Source organism: Neovison vison, chromosome 6 (genome assembly GCF_020171115.1).
Source record: "Neovison vison isolate M4711 chromosome 6, ASM_NN_V1, whole genome shotgun sequence".
In the NCBI taxonomy this organism is placed as follows: domain Eukaryota; kingdom Metazoa; phylum Chordata; class Mammalia; order Carnivora; family Mustelidae; genus Neogale; species Neogale vison.
In genome coordinates, this window is record NC_058096.1 from 198,994,012 (window position 1) to 199,013,304 (window position 19,293).

Sequence of the window (19,293 nt, forward strand, 5' to 3'; positions counted from 1 at the left end):
CCCCACTGAGCAGAGAGCCTGATGCGGGACTTGATCCCAGGACCCTGGCACCATGACCTGAGCCGAAGGCGGAGACTTTAACTCACTGAGCTACCCAGGAGCCCCAAGAGCCAATTTTAAATAGTGATCCATAATATCATTTCACTATAATTGAGTTATTTCCTATTGCTAAAGAGCTCACTAATTCAATTTTACCTCATTTCTGATGACTTTCCAGAGCTGGAAGCCTGGAAATGGAATGGCTGGGTCAAAGATGGTAACATTTTTAAAATGCTTGGTATATACTCCCAGTTAGCTTTTAGAATGTATAATGCTAGTGAGAGTTAAGGCAATTAATTAATTAAGCCAATTCAGGATTATTTTCAGCAAGTGGGTGGATCTTGGGGACTGCCTTCCTTAGAGCCAAAGAGGAAGACAAAGTCATTTCAGAACCCCCTTCCCCATAAGAGACTGTGGCTCCTGTTCAGGCATAGCCACTGAGAATTCGTTTCTGGACTACAGAAGGAAAGAGGCAATAAAACTGGCAAGAGACGTTTCAGCAGAATCAGATGAAAATGGTCTGAGAAGGTGAAGCCCTCTGAGGGGCACATGCATGCCCCATTTTCTTTGCTTTGTGGGTGCCCCCACCCCCAGCTCCCTCCCAGAACCTCCTTGGGATTAAAGGCCTTATATGGATATGACCTATCTCCCCAGACTGCTGTGACATCACGGTGGGAGGTGCCAGTCACTCACAAGTGAGCTACCTGTGGTGGCTATGTTACTGCAGTCCACCACCCGCCCCTGGTCGTTGATGGACTGGTAAACAGCATGGCTGACCCTGGGGCTGTGAGAGGGGCCAAGGAGGTCTTTCTCTGTCCATCACATTCTGTGGATGTGAGTCAGCTAGCACGGCAGGCCACTCTGACATCCAGACCTGAGCTGAATTTCCTGCCTGCTTTGGGGTCCCTCACCCAGACCTATCCTCCATCACCTTCCAGCTTTGACTTCGGGACAAAGTGTCTGCTGCACTCATCACAGAGACCGGCCTCAGGCCTCCCATTCAAGGGGCTCACTGGCACACTCAGAGCCCCCTTGAGGGCCTCACTCGGGATATATGACTTTGGCAGGTTTCCAGAATCTCTCTTCCCTCCGTTTTTTCCCTCCTAGGGGGAGAGTGGTAACGACCCCCACTTTAGGCTGAAACAAGCACCCAGTGCAGAAGGCCTGGCATGTCACTGTCCCCCACAGAACGCTAGCTGTTCCCAGATCCCGCATCCCTGAGCCCGCATGCGGCAGTGCTGATGACGCTTAAAGGACATACGAGGGGACCTTCTCCTAACCCTCTTGTTTTTGTGGCCCGACGCCCCAGGCTGTGTAGGTGAGTGAGGTCCCTGTTCTCATTCCAGGTGGCTCTGGACCTGTGGGAGGACTTCAGCCTCTGCCGAGAAGGGCAGAGAGAATGGGTCATCCAGAAGATCCACGAGTCCCAGTTCATCATCGTGGTGTGTTCCAAAGGCATGAAGTACTTCGTGGACAAGAAGAACTACAAGCACAAAGGCAGCGGCCGCGGCTCGGGGAAGGGGGAGCTCTTCCTGGTGGCGGTGGCGGCCATCGCGGAGAACCTCCGCCAGGCCAAGCAGAGCTCCTCCGCCCAGCTCAGCAAGTTCATCGCCGTGTACTTCGATTATTCCTGCGAGGGCGATGTTCCCGGCGTCCTGGACCTGAGCACCAAGTACAAGCTCATGGACAACCTTCCCCAGCTCTGTTCCCACCTGCACTCCAGAGACCAGGGCCTCCTGGAGCCTGGGCAGTACCTGGGACAGGTGAGCAGAAGGAACTACTTTCGCAGCAAGTCAGGCCGGTCCCTTTACGTCGCCATTTGCAACATGCACCAGTTTATCGACGAGGACCCCGACTGGTTTGAGAAGCAGTTCGTCCCTCTCCGGCCTCCCCCACTCCACTCCCGAGAGCCGGTGCTGGAGAAGTTTGACTCCGGCTTGGTGTTAAATGATGTCATGTGCAAACCAGAGCCCGACGGCGATTTCTGCCTCAAGGCGGAGGCTGCGGTCCCTGGGGCACTGGCCAACTCACCCTCGGAGGGCCTGCACTTGGGCCTGGACCAAGACGCAGAGGCTGGGCCCGGGCCAAGGGGCAGCTCGGTCCTGCGGCCCCTGCTGCACGCCGGGAAAGCCTCCAGCCCCTCGGACATGCCTCGGGACTCGGGCATCTACGACTCATCGGTGCCCTCCTCGGAGCTGTCCCTGCCCCTAATGGAAGGACTATCGGCAGATCAGACAGAAACATCTTCGCTGACAGAGAGCGTGTCGTCCTCCTCCGGCCTGGGTAAGGTGCGGGGGGAGCTGAGGGTGCTTTGGGGTCGGGTTCCTGATGCAGTCCATAGCCTTTGTCCCTAATTCCCAAATCCATGCAAGTGTTTTTTTAAGTTGGGTGCAGACTCGTTGGCAGTGAAGCTTATGGGCAGTAGCGCGACTCCACGGATAGTGTCGATTTCTTCTAGGCAATGGGGATGTTCACTTGTGCAAGCAGTGAGTGAATACTGAGGCTCAGTGAGGGTGAGCTACCCGGCCCCTGCCAGGAGTGTTATGCCCCATACAGTGTGTATATCGTATCACCTTCCTGACCTCCACAGGCCTCTGGCTACCAAGACAGAGCTTGCCCCAAGTGTACCAGATGAGGGTCTGCGGACTTTGTCTTTGTAGGGCTTTGCAGTGTTTGCCACCCCTCACTAGTGCCAGTGCTTTCAAAGCCAGGTCTTTTAACGATCCTGGGGTTGGCGGGCACGGTGTTCTGTCCACCACAGCTGGGCTCAGCAAAGGGCCCGGTGGGAGGACCCTGTGGGAGAGCCCGGCCTCCCCAGGGAATGCCAGCAGGATGCCCTCTGGAGTTGCTCCTTACAGTGCTTGGGGTCCTACATGCAAGCCCTTGACTCTCAAGTAAGGGAACCTGCCAATAGCATGGGACTGCTCAGTCTTGAGTTGGTTGGGGGGGCCTGCCTCACTCGTAAAGCCCATAGTCCAAACCCAGGTTCAGCCACAGCCTGGCCTGAGCCCCCGGCCCGGTAAAGTACAATGACGTGTGGCTCCCCGCTGTCTTCTTTCCTTAGGTGAGGAGGACCCTCCTACCTTTCCTTCCAAGCTCCTCGCCTCCGGGACGTGCAAAGCAGACCCTGGTTGCTGCAGCTACACTGGTGAACTCCACGTGGTCGCCCCTTTGTAACGAAACGGAAGTAGAGTCTAAGCATTGCCACTTTAGCTGCCGCCTCTCTCTGGTCCCCCAGCTCTTCTCTCTGGTTGCGCAGTCCACTTGGAGCTGAGGTCTCCGACAAGGATATTTGGAGTGAAATTTGGGCCAGTACTTGCTCTCCATGCCCCATCCCTCTACCTGGTATCTTGGCCAAGTCTCCAATTTTCTCAAACCATATGGGTATCTCTGAAAGGCATATCCATAAGGCCCGACAGCAGCTTGTCCCGTTAGGTCAGACCTTGGATTAGAGTCGGTTCTGGGAGGTAGGGAGGAAACAGGCACGGAGATGCAGGAACATACCTGCACTGATCACTCAGATTTTGTTTCTCTCTGCAAACTTTGCCTGTTTGCCGTTGGCTACTTTGAACTGAAATGCTTTGTGGGAGAAGCACTCTTCGTATCATTCTAGCCACAGAAATCAAGTGCCAGTCTTTCTGGGAACCATGTTGTTAAAGATGATGGTTTTAGTGTAGAATTTGCAGTGCTGTGTCCAAAAGAGCTCCGAATCAAAGTCAGAAAGGTAACTGAGTCTACTATCCCCTTTCGTAAAATGAGTCTTTATGTATTAGTGGGTGCGTGGCTGGCTGAGGTGGGGGCTGTGTGGTCAGGCTGAACATTCCAACAGTATTTCCTGACCTGGGTTGGTCATTGTGCAGAAAGCATCAAAACTCGGGGAACAGGACCACCTGTTGGTGTGAGGAGGCATCATGGGGGGGCCAGATCTGCCTGCCAGGTTTCCCTGGGTTCTGTTCGCTGTGTAGTATCTCAGATGTTGCTGCCTGGACATTTATTTTTAAAAGACAAATACCCAACTGGGCTGTCTTACTGGAAGCTGGAGTTCATGCTTCAGTGGACTTCTGTTCTAAAGCTGTGTCTGGAATATTAGGGATCAGGATCAATGGAAATATGGCTGTGCACATAGGTGGCGGCCGCTCACCTTGCCGAGCCGGTTTTGACTAATGATAAAGTCTCATTTTAAGGAGGTGTGAAGAAGGGAGCGGTCACGAAGATGAGTGTGCTCTGCTAATAGCATCTGAAGAAGACAGGAGACCTGAAATCATTGAATTCCTGAATCTTAAAGTACTCCCCAACCTCCCCACTCCCCTCAACAACCCAGCCTGTGAATCATGTGTCACTGTGTGTTTCTGTTCTACTTACCAGATGAAAGATTTGTCTCTTGTGCTCTCGTCTACCAAAAGAGCTATTTAGAGCTTAGGGGGAAAGAATTTGCTTTAAAAAGGAAAAGTAAATGTTCTGTTTCTATGAATGATGTTTCTACAGAATTTCTGTTTCCAAAAGAGAAAAAAGGTGTTCAAATCCTGTTTGTGTATTAGGTATGTGGGTCATGATGACTTGGTCTTCCCTGTGGAAACTCCTGTCCCCTTGAGGGGTTGTGAGCATCTTTCTCCACCTTTTTCGTGGGTGCTGTTGAATTTGGGCACCCTGCTTTTACTGAGCACTCACACAGGGGATCCTGGGTTTCGCTCCTTTAGCAGATAGGATCCATATTACGGGAGATACTGAGGAACAGCTCAAGGAGGGGTAGGAGGTGGAACAGAGCATGACTTTTCCATCCAAGCACATGCTTGGCAGATGGGGAAGGGAAGGTTTGCAGCCTTGCTGGAAAGAAGAGGTTTGTGTGTATTTTTGATGCAAATGCCGCACTGCATGTTCTGGAAAGGCAGCTGACGGCTTCTTGGGAGAAAAACGTGCTTGTCCTCCGGCATCAGGTTTCCTGCAGCTGCTCTGAAGGGGAGACAAGTGAGCTGCAGAACTGTCTCCCCCATAAAACCAGGCATCTTGTTGGAGAAGAGATGTTCCATGTCACTGTGGAATCTGGGACATGTGCAGAGCTCATGCCCACACGTGATGGTCCTGCCATTCTGCCGTTGGAATAAGTTCTGCAAGGGAACTTGCGAACATGAAAATTCACTTTGGAACATTATCAGAGAGACTGAGGCCAAGAAATGGTGCATGCTCCAAAGGAACCATGAGGAGCTACTTTTGGGATATTCAGCTTTGCACATAAAATGAGGCATCTCTGAGAAAGCAATCCCCAGAGCAGCACGGAGGACTGGGGGTGGTGGGAGCATCAACGGAGCTCCATGAGCATGGGCAGAGAGATGGCTAAATGAACTCACTTCTTTTGAAGATGCAAGGGGAAAAACTGCTAGACCAAAAATCAGGTAAAGTTTTAGTTTGGATTTAGGGTTTGGACACCTATTTTTAAGAACTAATGTTTCTTATGTTTCAACACAATTAAATTCTAACATACCAAGTAGCAAAACCATAGTATGAATGCCTAAGTCAGACTAAGTTGAGATGTCCCAACTTCATGGTTTTGCCTTATTAGTTTCTCTTCTTCTCCTCCTCCTCTTCCTTCTCCTCCTCCTCTTCTTCTTCTTCTCCTTCTCCTCCTCCTCCTTCTTATTTTTCTTCTTCTTCTTCTTCTTCTTCTTCTTCTTCTTCTTCTTCTTATTTTATACCCTTTCCATCTCTTGCTGGGAATGAGAACAGTTGCTTTGCAGATTAAAGCAAAACATCTGTTTTAAGCAGGGCTGCATTCTTTGACATTGTCCCTGATAATGGAAATGGTAAGATAGAATTCAGATAAAAGTTCTGCTGAACCACAGGCTTTCAGAAATTGGGGCTATAAGACTTAGACTATAGGGATGGTCTCCATGAGAAGCTGTGATCTGGAGACTAAGAGGCTTATTTGGCTAAGTTAGCTGGTGTCCTCTGGGCAGGAGAGCAGGGGTAGATGCAAGGAACCAGGTAAGCAAGTCTTGAAGGTAGTCGAAGGTAGGGAGCTAGTTGTTGATCTTAACTCACCAGTGCCCTGCAGAAAGGACTTCGCATCGGATATAGTCAGCTTTGCAGAGGGGGAGGGATCAGGGAGCTGGAAGCTCAGGTAAAGGTGAGCTCTTCTCCCAGAGCTTGGCTTCAAGCAAAAAGAACCACCTAGACAGACCCAGGCCAGACACACAGGAAGGGCAGTGTCCTGCAGACGGCCAAATCCTGGGCCTTTGAGGCACACTGGTCTCCAGAAAGAATCAGAAGTCACTCAGGTCCAGGCCTAGGTGTTCATGTTGGGTGACCAGCCAGGTAATAGCATTTTGAGCCAAAAATGAGATGGGACCTTAAAGTCATGAGACAGGTTTTGGTTGACACATTAGTAATAACTGAAGACAGTCCCAGAGCACAAGTTTGAAAAGTGTCTTTAACAGCCATGACATTGGAATCCATGAGTAGTAATTTAAGTTCATGTATGTTGGCACATCAGAATTAAGTCTTGCTACTTCATAGCTGCAAATGTCTTTTTTTTTTTAACCAACGCCTCATCTCAGAGTCCCTGACTTAAGCACAAATAAACAGGAAGACAGTCCCTCCAAAAATGTGGAGTTAGATGATTTTCAGAACTTTTCCTTTTTTCAGAATTGAGCATCCTTTTTTTTTTAAATTTCTTTTCAGCGTAATAGTATTCATTGTTTTTGCACCACACCCAGTGCTCCATGCAATCCATGCCCTCTCTAATAACCACCACCTGGTTCCCCCAACCTCCCACCCCCCACCCCGAGCATCTTTTATTTTTTTTTTTAAGATTTTATTTATTTGACAGAGATCACAAGTAGGCAGAGAGGCAGGCAGAGAGAGAGGAAGGGAAGCAGGCTCCCCGCTGAGCAGAGAGCCCGATGGCGGGGCTCGATCCCAGGACCCTAAGATCATGACCTTGAGCCAAAGGCAGAGGCTTTAACCCACTGAGCCACCCAGGTGCCCCCTGAGCATCTTTTAAAAGAAACAAAAGCTATTTTATTCCTGGAGAAGAAATGATATATGCTCCTCTTAAAGAAAACCCCACGATCCCCAATAGCCTCAGCACGAAGTTGGCTCTTTTAGGGGAGAATTATTCTTTATGTCCTTATTGGAGAGATGTAGGTGGACAGTACCCATGTGAGGCTTATTAGCCTTTTCTGTTGTTTGTGAAGACTGTTGCTCTTATGTAGTGGGTGTCTTCAGGGGGTGCCCGTGCAGCAGGCCAGGAGTAATGATAAATAAGGTGTGGTGATAAATAGCAATGAGCTGCCTCCTCAGTGTCAGAGAGACCATAGGGCATGGTGGGGACTGCCAAACAGAAGTGCTTCCTGCAGGAGGCACTTCCCACCTGCAGGAAGGCAGCTCTTCTAGGCAGTTGTGGCCATGTAGTGTTTACTGATTTTTCCATTTGTCAAGAGAGGCTGAGAATATGGATTTCTTCTTTTTTTTTTTAAGTAGTCTCCATGCCCATTGCGGAGCCCAGCAAGGGGCTTGAACTCATGACCCTGAGATCAAGACCTGAGCTGATATCAAGAGTCCAATGCTCAACCCAATGGAGCCACCCAGGCACCCTGACAGTCTGGGTTTTATATGAAAAATTATGATTTTTTAAATGGTATTGGCAACTAAATAAATTTTTTTTTTTTTCAATTCAAGCTTAACAGAACACATGAGTGGGCCTGATTTGGCCTACTAGCTGCCAGTTTGCCCCTTTGCCTTGTGAGATTTGAAATGAAAAGCATTCATGGTAATTACAGATGTCTGATATCACCAGAAAATGCTCTTGCTAAATGCAGCTGATGGCTAGACCATTTTCCCCCACCTTGCTCCCCCAAAGAAGTTTGATATGATTGTGAATGTATTTGTGATGTTTTGATTATTTCTTTGTTTTGTGGTGCCTTAAGTGAAAGGCAAACCAGTTACTAATTTCAAAATCAGATTTATAAAGGGGTGCCTGGCTGGCTCAGTTGGTACAGCAGACAACTCTTGATCTTGATGTTGTAAGTTCAAGCCCCACGTTGGGTGTAGAGGGTTACTTAAAAAATAAAATCTTAAAAAAATAAACCAAAAAAAAAAAATCAGGTTTATGTTCTCCAATTTAAAAAACCTAACACTTGGAGCAATTTTCATTTGAATTCCACAACCTAAAGGACATATTTATAGTTTTAGTTCTTGGCTTAATAATTTTTTAAATGGTGTGCCATTCTGAGCTTTGGCCAAGAGTTAAAGAGAAAAGCAGACATTGTAGGGGGTGGGGCAAGGAATCCCCATGTGTCCACCAGAGCCAGGCCATTGGCATTGTCTTCTGTTTGAAACGATCTGTGAATCAACTCTATTTTGGAGATGTGAAACAGTACACGGAGAAAAGCTTTTCCTGATACTGAGAGATCAGTTAGGAGTCCTTACGGGGTGTTGGGTCATCCTTTCTATGTCACCTCCTTTTCCAGGCTCAGGGTGGAAATAAACAAAAGGAAGTCTGACTGTAAGCCAATAGCTTGGCTTCCAATTTCAGAGTTTAGGACCTGGGAGAAAGTTTGGATTATCTAGCATGTCTTCCCCCTGCTGGTGTCAGCAGGGTCTGAGCCTGAATTATTTCAGACATATGGCTATGGGTGGATGTTGGATTTCCAGAGAGGGAAATTCAGTAACCTCCCCCGCTGATCAGATAGTTCTTTGTCCATCTTACAGAAATTCAAACCAGCCTTCTTTTGTTCCGCATGCCGTCGAAGAAGAACAGCTGGTTACCTTCCGTGTGTTTGAAAACCCCAGTGAAGTCATCCCCTTGGTGTTTTTATTTCTGTGGTAAATAATCCCACCTGCTTAAACCATTCTTCATAGCTCTTGTTTTGCAAGGGCTTGATCATTTTCACTGCTGTTCTGTGTCTCGGCTTCACGCTCAGTTGCGTTGAGCAAACAGAACATGGTGCCTTACTCACATTGGTGCCTTGAGAAGGCCAAGGGCAGGATGGGGATTACAGGGAAATCCTCATGCACCTGGGTTCTCTTACTACTTAAAACTGTAATGGCACTTTTAAAAAGTGGTACATTGCCTGTACTCATTTTGATGATTACTTGGTTGCCACATCCATCCCTCCCGCCCGGCAAGAGCCTGTTACATCCCCCCCACCCTTCTTGTGGTCAGACACTTGGTGCTTATTCCTGATGAGTTTAATGCCATTCCTGAGCTGCTTCAAGACCAGCTCTCACCTTCCGAGTGGCAGCTCCGCCTCCCTGCAGTTTTAGATTCTATTTTCGCATCTCTCTAGACATCACCTCTAATTGATGACTCACAATATTTTTAGATGGTTTGGACTTCACTTTAACCACTGGCGAGATGGAGAGCAGTTGCTAAGGGCTGATTTGCAAAGAGAGTGAGGGAGGATCTCTTGGGAATTTTGGCCGGTTGCCTCTCCTCCCATTCTTTGGTTCCTCCCTGAAATTCTGCTGGGACGGCAGACAACCCTAGGAGCTTTCCTGGGTTCTGAAGGGCTGGAGCCATGACTCTGAAATGACTCAGCACTGTGTTTTGCACAATCAGAAGTCTGACAAAAGCAATCTGATTATGATCATATCTGATGTTGATGCCAAATAAAAGTTCAGTCGAGAAGATGCAAAGAAGCATTCTTCTGTTTGTACACGATATGGACAAAGTTGCCTGCTCCATCTGTTAGACAAAAAAAATTACCGTCGGGGCACACTAACGTGTAACTGTTATTTAAAAGTTTTGGGTTTTTTTCCTCAAGGAAAAAGAATGGTGAGTCTGGACAGAGCAAAAACTTTTTGTAAAAACCACATGTGTTCATTTAGAGAGTAGGTAATTTCTATTTTCACTAATTTTTTTTTTTTTTTTTAAACTACAGAAGCTCCCTGTTACTACGTTCTAGGGGGTAAAGCCTGTGGAACATGAACATGGTGGTTCTTGTCATTGTCTTGGTTTCATCTTTAAGATTGTCCTTGGTAGGGTTTGGAGGAATAGTGAGCACTGACAGACTATAACAATGTGCTCTATTTTTACATTGAAAACAATGTCTTATTTGATTTGTACATAACTGTAAATAGGTGACAGTAGGTCACAGCTGACATTTGCAAAATGTTGTTTTTGTACCTTAGCATTTCTGCACCAAATAAAATGTTTTAAGATTGCAGTGGTTTGTTATTCTGCATCATCTTTCCTGTTTCCTGAGGAGCTGGGTGCCTAGCACAGCTTTTGGAGGGCTCTGCCTTTGAGGAGAGAGATGATCCAGGGAGAGGAGGCGAAGGCGGCCAGTAGGTCTTGCACAGAAAACCTGCTGCCTTGAGCATTTGCCTTGCCTTCCGGCAGGCAGTTGTATATTGCCTGTGTGGGATATACATGGATATTCATGTCCATGAATATATATCATGTGGGATATACAGGGATATTCATGGTCGACTGTCAGAACAAATGGACCTTTTCAGAAATTTGAAAAGCAGGGCGCCTGAGTGGCTCAGTCCTTTGAGCGTCTGACTCTTGGTTTCGGCTCAGGTCGTGATCACGGCATTCCTGGGATCGAGCCCTGCTCGAGCCTGTTTCTCTCTCTCCTTCTGCTCCTCCCCCTGCTCTCTCAAATAAATAAATCTTTTAAAATTATATTTTACTTATTAGAGAGAGAGAGAGCTTGAGTCGGGAGCAGGGGCAGAGAGAGAGAGAGAGAGAGAAGCAGACTCTGCTGAGCAGGGAGCCCAACACGGGGCTCGATCCCAGGACCTGGGATCATGACCCGAGCCAAAGGCAGATGCTGAACAAACTGAGCCACCCCCTCAAATAAATAAATCTTTAAAAAGAATGTTGAAAAGAGCCACTGAAATGTAGGAGCCACAAATGTTCTGTCATCCAATAAAAGTGGCTCCTCATTCTTCCAGTAGACATTCCCTCACCTCCTGTGTGCAAATATTGAGAGTAAATTTGTTACACTGCTTAAGCAAACAGATCTAAAGGGACTCGACTGGAAGACGATCAGGCAGATGCTGCGGTAAGTACTTTCTTTCCTCTTAGTTGGGGGGGTGGGGATTTGGTTTTGGACAACAGAGAAACCCTAATTTTTATCACACTAGTAGGAAACAGTCTGCTTTTACAGCTACTTCTTTTTTCTATCTTTTTTCCTTTCTTTCCATTTTATTTATTTATTTTTAATTTATTTGAGAGAGTGAGAGAGATCACAAAGGGAGAGAAAGGGCTTGAGCAGGGAGCATGATGTGGGGCTTGATCTTAGGACCCTGGGATCATGACCTGAGCTGAAGGCAGACGCTCCACCAACTGAGCCACCAGTACTATCTACACCCAGCACGGGGCTCAAATTCCTGGCTCCACCATCCAGAGTCGCATGCTCTCCCGACGGAGCCAGGTGCTCTTCCTGTTCAGCGTTCTTATAATTGCCAACATCTGTGGTGCAACTGGTTTTACTTTGTTTTAGAAATGCAAACTTTAAAGGGAGCAAAGACCAGCTTCCCTTGCAGGCTTTAATTAGAATTTCATTTGCTTTGGTTGAATAAGAGACTACTGACAACAAGCCAAGCAGATGGAGGAGGGAGACATAGAAATACATCTTTGCTGTCCTGAGCATCAGTGGGTCTTCAACAGATGCCCGTTTCCAACCCCAACCCCCAGCATATCCTGTTCTCACTGTCCATGGGAACAAAATCAGAAGTGGTCCAAGAATAGGGTAGGTAGAGAACACAGTGAAGGAGGGAAGGACACGAACCCCAGTAAGACCTTTTGCAATGAGACAAAATTCAAATAGGGTCTTTGGGGTTAAGGGGAAGTAATACAAGATCAGTGAGCTTGGCTCCCCAGCCTCTTTCTGGGGGGAGGGGAGTGTTGCACCAGTTTTCACATTTATAGATGACACAACCCTCTTGCATCTCAGTCTGAAGTATGTAGTGGGGATACAGTAATGGCTAAGATGCAAACATGATCCCTTCCCTCCTGAGTCCACCTCTTTGTATATATAGGAGTATGGGCAAGAAACCTGATTGTTCTGAGCCTGTTTTTTTCATCTGTGGGACAGGACTGAATACCCACTGCATGGAGGTTATTGTGAGGCTCTGATGAGATGGAGTCCATAAAACACCCGTGGCCAAGCTTGGCAAGTGCCTGGCACTTGAAATATAGAAACTTACTAATCACTCTGTGGAAGAGAAAAGACTTGGGTTCTGTGGGGGTCGGATGGAGATGGGTGGGAGATACTTCCCTGCTCAGAGGAGCTCCAGCCCAGGGATGTTGTCAGGTGCCGAGATTAAGCATCTTATCCCTCTGGGGTGCCTGGGTGGCTCAGTGGGTTAAAGCCTTTGCCTTAGCTCAGGCCATGAACCCAGGGTCCTGGGATGGAGCCCCACCACATCGGGCTCTCTGCTCAGCAGGGAGCCTGCTTCCCCCGCTCTTTCTGCTTGCCTCTCTGCCTCCTTGTGATCTCTCTCTGTCAAATAAATAAATAAAATCTTAAAAAAAAAAAAAAAAAAAGCATCTTACTCCCTAAGAGAAGAGACTGGATTTGTGCCTGGCTGTTTTGGTGTTGGTCTAAGAAGGACGGAATGGGGGTTGGGGAGGGGAAGGTGCTCCCAGCAAACTTAAATTAAGACAGTAATGCTGGGGTTCTTGGTAGTTAAACATATGTATCCTGTGTCGGCGGAGTGAAGTCTAAGATCTGCTCTCATTCCATGCACCAGGCTCCTTTTTTCTTGGTCACCTGTCGGCCCCAGTAGAGACACATTTTTCTTTTTTCTTTTTTTTTATTTTTTAAAGATTTTATTTATTTATTTGTCAGAGAGGGAGCGAGCGAGAGCGAGCACAGGCAGACAGAGTGGCAGGCAGAGTCAGAGGGAGAAGCAGGCTCCCTGCGGAGCAAGGAGCCCGATGCGGGACTCGATCCCAGCACACCGGGATCATGACCTGAGCCGAAGGCAGCTGCTCAACCAACTGAGCCACCCAGGCGTCCCGAGACACATTTTTCTAGACTTGCTTCTTCAAGGACACTGTGCCAGGCAGACGAACACGCCCTACCCTGGATGTGAACAAAAGCTGGGATTGTTTCTCTAACCTGTAAAAGGTTAGGGGAATTCTCTGCTTTTAGAAGTTGAAGGGGGAGGAGACAGAAGTGGTCCTCCAGGATGGTTGGTCCTGCCTGGGGATTCCCGCTCTGGGTCAGACACATTCCAGGTAGCGAGCAGGTGTCAGCCTTCAGACAAACCAGAGACACTTCCCACCAGTCTGGGCAAGGCCAGACCACGGAGGACTCGGGGCAAAGAAAGGCGAGCACTCCTGGCCGCAGAATGCAAAGAGGCAGGTCCTGCCTTTGGTTTGTGAACCTGAAGTTAGATATACTTAATGACCCTGCACATGTGTGTATAATTGTGCGTTCTTTTTTTTTTTAAGCTTTTTTTAAAAGATTTTATTTATTTATCTGACAGAGAGATCACAAGTAGACAGAGGCAGTCAGAGAGAGAGGGGGAAGCAGGCTCCCTGCTGAGCAGAGAGCCAGATGCGGGACTTGATCCCAGGACCCTGAGATCATGGCCTGAGCCGAAGGCAGCGGCTTAACCCACTGAGCCACCCAGGCACCCCTAATTGTGCATTCTTATTAGCAAGAGTATTAATTTCTTTTTTATCATTGTGATTAAAATGGGTCTCAGGCACCCTGAACTTCCATCTGTGTGACCCTGGCAGGTGACTTGGTTAAGACTTAGTTCCCACATATGGAAGACAGGTCATTGGTCAGTACCTCACAGGGCTGATATGAGGCCGGGTGGAGTTTGGGTACAGACCCTGACATGTGGTAAACCCCTCTGCCTGTGGGCATGTGGTCACCTGGGGCAGATTAAGGGGTTGTGGCTATGAAAAAAGATCCCCTAAATGTCTCCCTCAGTCCTGACTGGGGGAGTCGATGGGCTAAGTAATTGATGTGAATTCCTAACTCTTGGAGGTCTTAGTTCCGAAGGGCAGCTGGCAATGGCCTCCATGACAAATGCCTACTTAATCGGATGTCCCTAACTGCTTGAAGTTTCCAGTGGCCTTGGAAGTAAACCATAATGTTCTGACCTGGCCCCTTGCCAACCTCTTTTCGGTGTGTTCCTTTTGTCTTTATGGCCATACCAGAATTTCTTGAGATTCCCCACTCATGTGTTCCTGCCTTGGGCCCTTTGCATACATCATTTCTTCTGCCTGAAACACTCTCTCTTTCTCCACCCCTCCTTTGCTGTCAACCTTCCCTGACTGACCTCCACCCCACTGTCCACTCCGGTCTAGGTCCTGACACCTGCCTTCAGCGGCATTTGGATCAGTTTGTAGGATTCTGTGATGGACCTTCTTGTCCACAGGAATGGCTGCTCCTTGAGGGAGGGCTGTGTCAGTTACAGAGTCCTTCCTTCGGGACTGGGCTCCAATTCTACTTTTTGAACCAGCTTAGGACCCCAGCCCTAGTACTCAGCGATCACTGGGGCAAGACACCCCATCTTTCTGGTCCTCAATTCCCTCATCTGTTGGCTGGGGGTAAAATGTACTTGCCTCATGGGATTGTCCTGAGGATAAATCAGGTAAAGGGCATAGCCTGGTGTGGGTACATGGCAGGTGCTCAAAACCATTGATATTTGTCTCTGATGTCATCAAGAGTAAGTAAGCCCACTTCCCACGCGTAAATTTTTTTCCTTTTTGAAAAAAAGATGTAAAAATCTCTTTTAAAAGATTTTATTGTTTATTTGATAGAGACACAGCGAGAGAGGGAACACAAGCAGGGGGAGTTGGAGAGGGAGAAGCAGGCTTCTCGCTGAGCAGGGAATCTGAAGTGGGGCCTTCAGGTCCTAGGGGCCAGGACCCTGGGATCATGACCTGAGCCAGGGGTAGACGCTGAATGAGCCACCCAGGCGCCCCCCACTAGCAAATTTTAAAAGGTTTCCTGGAGGAGTAAACTATTTCTTTGCAAATTGAGGTAAGGTCCCTGGTCATTTACCATGATCCCCAGGGTTGGGAGCCCCTCGAATTACTTGCATTATCTCAGGGTTTCTTTCCCTGTGGGTACTGGATTCCTATAGACGGGGGGTTGGTCATTGACATGGCACATATTAGAATTACCCCTGTGGGCTAGATGCCTGCGACTCTGCCAAGCTCCGTGCTATTGCCTGACTGTATCATATCCTCCCTTTGGATATGGTGACATCCTATATCCAGGCAGCGCCCAGGTTAGATTTGAACTTGGCCCCTCTGTCTTTCCACTCCCCTGTTCAGGTTTGCTTCTCAGGTTTTCCTCTACCCAGATTATGGGAACAGAAAGGATCTGTTTTCAAGGGAGCCTTTTATTAGTCACTTGCAGAGCATTGCTTAGGTCCGAACACTAAGACCAACACCTTAATCCTCCCACAGGCGTCCCCATCCCTTGGGTGAGGACTGTTCCAGGTTAGTGCTGCTTCATAACCGATGGCTCCACAACTTTCAACCTCCCCGCCCTCCCCCAAAGGGAGGGGACATCTGTGTGTCTGTAAGGTGTTGCTGGGAGAATTGTTGACATCTTTCCCCTTAACCCCGCTTCCAGGTCTATCTTTAGGAAATAACCAGAAATGTGTGCCAAAATTTATTGCACACTGGTTTTCATTGTCAAGTATTATTTATCCTGGGTACTGAGAAATGGGGAGCAGACCAAGTACCAGTCAGGCTGATTACAAGAAGAAGGCACGTTCATATAAGCGACCCTTAATCGATCACGTGGTAGAAGAGTACTTCATGACAAAGGGAAAAGACTCACGGTAGGTTGAGGGACAAATGAAGGACACAAAGCGGTTATCGCTAGGTGGGTGTGCTTGTGGGTGGGTGTTACGCTATTCTTTCAACCCCTCGGTATTTTCTACAGTTTTTAAGTTTTATTTATTTATTTTTAGCAATCTCTATCGCCAGTGTGGGGCTGGAATTCACCCTGAGACCAAGAGTCACATGCTCTCCTAAGTGAGCCAGCCTGGTGCCCCTCTGCGTTGTTTTAGGACCAGTGCAATCGCATAATCAGTGTTTTCACAGTACAGTCACGCACCACCGTCCATTCTCATGGTACTGGGTGGGCCAGGGTGGTGGGGTCTCAGCGTCTCCTCCCCACCTGCTGGCTTTCCCCACCTGTGCTACCCTGTGCCTCACTGGCGCCCCCTCCTTTCGCACCATGGCCTGGCATCATTCACACCACATCTTCCTGCCTTGCTGTGGCCTCCTGGGGGTCTCTTGCCAACACCCGGCTTTCCCAGTTGATGATTTAGTGAGGTGGCTGTTCTGGCCCCCTTTCTATCCCATCTTGCAGAGCTGGAAGGAGATGGGGCTGAATTCAAGAACAGGCCCTCTTGAACTAACTGCCGGAGGAGAAAGATCGGCTCGTCATCAATGTCTTTTGGCCTCTCTGTCAGTTTCAGGACTTGGTGGACAGAAACACATGTTTCTTGCTATTCCTTCTACACTCCACCCCCACACCAAAGATACACCCAAAAGGGTGTATCTTTTGTACCCCCCCAAAGACTCTTAAAGTGAATCCAGGAGCCAAATCCTTTCCGCTGCCTCCCCTCCACAGGGCCAAGCATGGCGTGGGTGGGAGGGGAGGGCTGCGGTGTATAAACCCTTGTGGGATCACATTGATTTTAGTCAACATATCCTACTTGCAGATCTGTTCTCATTTCTGGAAACCTGGAATTGTAAAACAGGAAGTCAAAGAGTTTAGTAATAATAATAATAATGCACATTGCCTTTGCTGTGCACAGGAGACTTTCCTCTACTATATTCATCCCTCACTCAGCAGCAGTGGGATCCCATCACCTCTGGCTGAACCTTTCAGTGGTCAAGGTCTGGTGTCACACCATGACCATCAAGGCCTCTCTAGCCTTGTTCTTCCGCACCTGTTCCTCTCCATAAACTCCCAGAAGTGTGCCCTGTGCTCTCCCACCTCTGGGCTTCCCCATCGCCTGCTCTCCCCCACCCCCCGCCTGGTTTCCCTGCCTGGTCAGGGCTCAGCTGAGGCCTGCTTCCCACAGGAAGTCTCTCTCTGCCTGAATGGGGGCCAGCGCTTCCCCAGGTGTGCTTCTTCACATCCTGCTCCCTAACTGCCCAGTAAGGGGTCTGGCTGTTCCTGTATCAGCTGTGAGCTCCATGGGGTCAGGGACTGTGTGTCTTACTGAGATTCACGACTGTTCCCCAGAGCCTAGCGCAGTGTGTGGCATGTAGCAGATGCTCAAATTGTTGTTAAATGGAAGCTAATGGAAATAAAACTTTTATCTTTGACAAGGCTGCCTGGGTAGAACACCAGGTTCAGACCTGTGGGTCTGAAGCCCGTGCTGAGCTCCGGGTTCATGCGGGGAGCGGAAGTCCTTTATTATTAGTTAATAAACATACCTGGTAGAAATAGTGTGGAGTGGGTAGGGGAGAGGCCAGCAAAAGAGGTTTTGGGGAAAAGGCTGAGGACTAGGGGCCTGGATATAAGTTTTGCTCTCCGAAATGGAGTACTGCATAGGGTATGCGTTCCTTGAACAAGAAATGAGTGGGTCAGGAGGCCCTGGGTTTGGGGTCAAGGAGTCCCCTTCAAGTTGTAGTGGAATGAAGTTGCAGCTGTTGAAATGAAAGTTGGTTTGCTCAAGATGCTTCATTTCTGGCCCAAAAGGCAGGATGCAGGCCAGGAAGAGGCCACCCAGAACTAGGAGGCGTGTGTCTGCAACAAGACCCAGGGGTTGCAATGAAGAGTGTCAGTTCTCAGATCAGTTCTGATCACCTCCTGCTGGTCTTGGGGGGTGGGGGGTGGGGCTGGGAGGTCTGCCTCCCGGAGGCTGCTGTCAGGACAGGTGCCTTTCCAAGAGGTCCTCAACAGCGCCCTCTTCCTGGGAATGCAGAGGTGGTGGTTAGAAACGGAGGAGGTCCCCTCAGGCTGCTCGCTCTTGCCACTTACTGGAGAGTCAGCATGGCAGGAGCCGTAATTCTTGGGCGGATGCTCTTTCCTCTGACTTAAGGGCTGGCCTCACTTTTCCGAGCTTCAGTTTCTTCATCTGGGAAGTGGGCCCGCACAACTTCTACAGCTCGCAGGGCTGTTGTCAGTGTTAGAAGTAGCTCAAACACTTAAAAGGCACACCCAGAGGCGCCTGGGCGGTTCAATCGGTTTAGGATCTGCCTTTGGCTCAGATCAGGATCTGAGAGTCCTGGGATGGAGCCCGGGGGTAGGGCTCCCTGCTCAGCGGGAAGTCTGCTTCGCCCTCTTTCTCTCTCAAATAAATAAATAAATAAATAAGAATAAATAAAATCTTAAAAAAATTAAAATGCACACCTGACACCATGAAAGCAAGTACTGATGAATTTTCCATTTTTACCATCACAGTTTGTAATTCCATGAGAGCTATATACTGCATAGCGCATTCTTTATTACTGGTCCTCGGGGGTCCTGAGGACGGTAGGCGTTTGTCGAATGAATGAATGCAGAAAATAGTTTTATTTGGATTAGCTTGTTTATTTCCGCATGGTGACCCAGGCCACTGGCGGCTCTTCCTGAGGATTTCTGGGCGCGCGGGGATTCGCGCAGCTCGCTCTGGTCCTCATTTTCACCCCCACCGTCCAGGAAAGCAAGGCTCGGGCAAGACCCGACGCGGGGCAGGTCAGTTTAGGGCGGGGCGGGGCTCCATGCACAGACTCCGGCCTTCGCCCGCCAGGGCACCCCCTGGATCGCCAGTCCCCTCCGGCTCCGATACTTGTCCCGCGAGCCTACTCCGGGGGTCCGCAACTCCTTCTCCGCCGCGAGAGTGGAAGCCGGGCTGCGCACCCCTTCCCCGACCGGGTAAATTCTCCCCCGCCAGAGTCTGGATTAGGTAAAAGGGCGGCCCGGGGGCCGGGCTCCTCTCCTCCGTCTGCCTTCCCAGTCTTCCCAGGGACCCCGGCGGGGGCTCGGGGGTGGGGGGGCGTGCCGAGCTGCGGCCAGACGTGACTGCGTCCGGGTCTCGCGCCACCCCGCTCGCACGCCGCCGGGGGTCCCCCGCCCGCCTCACGCCCACGTGGCCGGCGCGGCCGCCCCGCCCCCGCCGCCCCCACCGCCCCCGCCCCGCCCCCGGTCCCGCCCTGCCCGGGGGAGCCGCCCCCGCAGCAGCCGCCACCACAGCGGTCGCCGCGGTGCGCTCTCCAGCCCGGCCGGGCCGAGCCAGCGCTGAGCGCCGCGGAGGTGAGTGTGGGAGGCCGGCCGGGAACCCCGCCCCCCCGGCTAGACCCTCCCTGGCTGGACGCCCCCGCTA

General features: G+C 49.5%; 2 protein-coding genes across 3 annotated transcripts in view; both read left to right on the forward strand.

Annotated features, from left to right (window-relative positions):
• IL17RD (interleukin 17 receptor D) overlaps positions 1–10,202 on the forward strand; it is a 74,604-nt gene extending 64,402 nt beyond the window's left edge. Inside the window, exons 12-14 of one of the 2 annotated variants that reach the window (XR_006385121.1) lie at positions 1,386–2,322; positions 3,104–5,429; positions 8,746–10,202. Coding sequence is in view for 1 of the 2 variants with exons in the window: in XM_044253325.1 (XP_044109260.1) it covers positions 1,386–2,322; positions 3,104–3,216 (1,050 nt within the window). In the remaining variant the exon portion in view is untranslated. Of the gene's footprint in view, positions 1–1,385; positions 2,323–3,103; positions 5,644–8,745 lie in introns of those variants that run through there. The other variant, XM_044253325.1, reaches the window with a different exon arrangement.
• An 8,958-nt stretch (positions 10,203–19,160) lies between these two features.
• ARHGEF3 (Rho guanine nucleotide exchange factor 3) overlaps positions 19,161–19,293 on the forward strand; it is a 316,269-nt gene continuing 316,136 nt past the window's right edge. Inside the window, exon 1 of the mRNA XM_044253328.1 lies at positions 19,161–19,223. The gene's annotated coding sequence lies outside the window, so the exon portion shown is untranslated. The remainder of the gene's footprint in view (positions 19,224–19,293) is intronic.